Raw genomic sequence first — 1,940 nt, forward strand, 5'->3', positions numbered from 1 at the left:
GGATGGATGATGGATGGGTGGATGGATGGATGAATGGATGGATGGATGAATTATGGATGATGGATGGATGATGGATGGGTGGATGGATGGATGAATGATGGATGGATGAATTATGGATGATGGATGATGGATGGATGGATGGATGATGGATGGATGGATGAATTATGGATGATGGATGGATGATGGATGGGTGGATGGATGGATGGATGGATGAATTATGGATGATGGATGGATGATGGATGATGGATGGATGATGGATGGATGAATGATGGATGGATGAATTATGGATGATGGATGATGGATGGATGGATGATGGATGAATGGATGGATGGATGGATGGATGATGGATGGATGGATGGATGGATGGATTGATGGATGGAATAGATAGATATAGCTACATGTTGCAGTATCTATAACAACCCAAACAAAGGATTTCAGAATTAGACATCCCCAGTTATTAATTTCATTCACTCGCAAAAGTAACGCAGTAGTTACTTTTACTACTAACTAGTTACTTTTATTGTGGAGTAACCCAGTTACTAACTCCATAACTCTATAACGTGCCCAACACTGGTTAGATGACAGCTGAGGGAAAACATGGATGTTTTTTCTGAATCTTTTAAAACAGAAACAAACCAGTTGCTTTCTGGGCCACAAATTTAATCTGTGTATAACTTGTACTGTAAAGCTCACAGTTAGGGAAATGTGATGTTCACAGATGCTCTCTGTCCGAGTGATGGGATTTTGAGTGATTCTGCAAAAGTCACTAAATACATGGACACGCTGGAGGGACTATGTCTCTCTGCTGACCTGGGGGCGCCTCAGTCTTCCCCCAGCAGTCTGTGGAGAGGCAACTCTGGGAGACTCTGCCGAGATTGTTGCCCAGGCGACCAGGATAAAGCAGAAGACAACGCGTACAATTACGAGCCAATAGTGAAGCATGGCAGGGGCTTAGTGACATGGCCGCGGGAAGTGGGGGTTCCCCCTAGTGACGAGAGGGAGATATGAAAATAAAAAAAATAAAAATATTTTGCACAATTTATACATTTCTCATGATTATTTTGGGAAATGATATTGCGTGTGTTTTTCATTGGGGGGGTTTGCATCTTTCCAACTTTGGCCTTCTAAAACAAATAAACAAAAAATGCTCAAATGTAGTGATCGGCTGAAGCTTAAAATTATAAAACCCAAAACACATGAAGTGAGAACATTAACAGGTGAGCAGGGAAGAAATTGTGGTTTTGTGTTAATATCTGTTTCATGGAAAGCATTGTGGGATTCCTTCTAGCATCCAAGTTATTTTAATTTTCTCTCATCCTTGATAGAAAAACAGAAACGGCTAACATTTTATTTTATTAAGATTTTAAATCAAATATTAGCTTGTTTTTTGGTTTTCTTTGAGGAAAATCTAAAGACTAAATGATCCTCTAAACCTTCTCTTTACCAAGAACCAAAGACGCTTGTAAAAGCGTTTCAAACATGTATTTAGGGATTGTAGTTTGAGAAATTACTCCCAATATGTGTTATGTTGAACATTCTTTCTTTTTCTCCTTTTTTTTTTAAATAACATCTTTATTTACTATACCTGATCTTGATTTGTGGTAAAATATTTTAAGGTGAAAGAACATGCATCCTCTCGCTGTCTACAACGGCTCTAAAAAGCATTATACAGACTCGGCTGTTAATTAGCATCAGATACAAGCCGGCAGTTCTGATTAATTGGTCATTTGCTAAACCTGTAGCGTCTAATTGTCTTTTTGTAATGTGTGCTCAGCCAGGGACGGTGAGTGCCATGGACTATGGGCCGGAGCGAAGAACGGATCCTAATGCAGACGAGGTAACAGGTGAGTCTCTGGCTGACCTACATGATCATAATTCTTCTCAATCAGCTTATAACCATGATGATCCTCTAATGCGGCAATGAACCTGCATGGGATTTT

The 1,940-nt window shown here is 39.7% G+C and overlaps 1 protein-coding gene across 2 annotated transcripts in view; it reads left to right on the forward strand.

Annotated features, from left to right (window-relative positions):
* The window catches only part of rgs9 (regulator of G-protein signaling 9), a 31,452-nt gene that overhangs the window by 17,134 nt on the left and 12,378 nt on the right, over nucleotides 1-1,940 (forward strand). For both annotated transcript variants that reach the window (XM_015401859.1, XM_015401860.1), the window contains exon 9: nucleotides 1,775-1,837. In XM_015401859.1, coding sequence (XP_015257345.1) covers nucleotides 1,775-1,837 — 63 coding nt within the window. The remainder of the gene's footprint in view (nucleotides 1-1,774; nucleotides 1,838-1,940) is intronic.

This window comes from Cyprinodon variegatus, unplaced genomic scaffold, assembly GCF_000732505.1.
Source record: "Cyprinodon variegatus isolate N-32 unplaced genomic scaffold, C_variegatus-1.0 Scaffold1268, whole genome shotgun sequence".
NCBI classification, from domain to species: domain Eukaryota; kingdom Metazoa; phylum Chordata; class Actinopteri; order Cyprinodontiformes; family Cyprinodontidae; genus Cyprinodon; species Cyprinodon variegatus.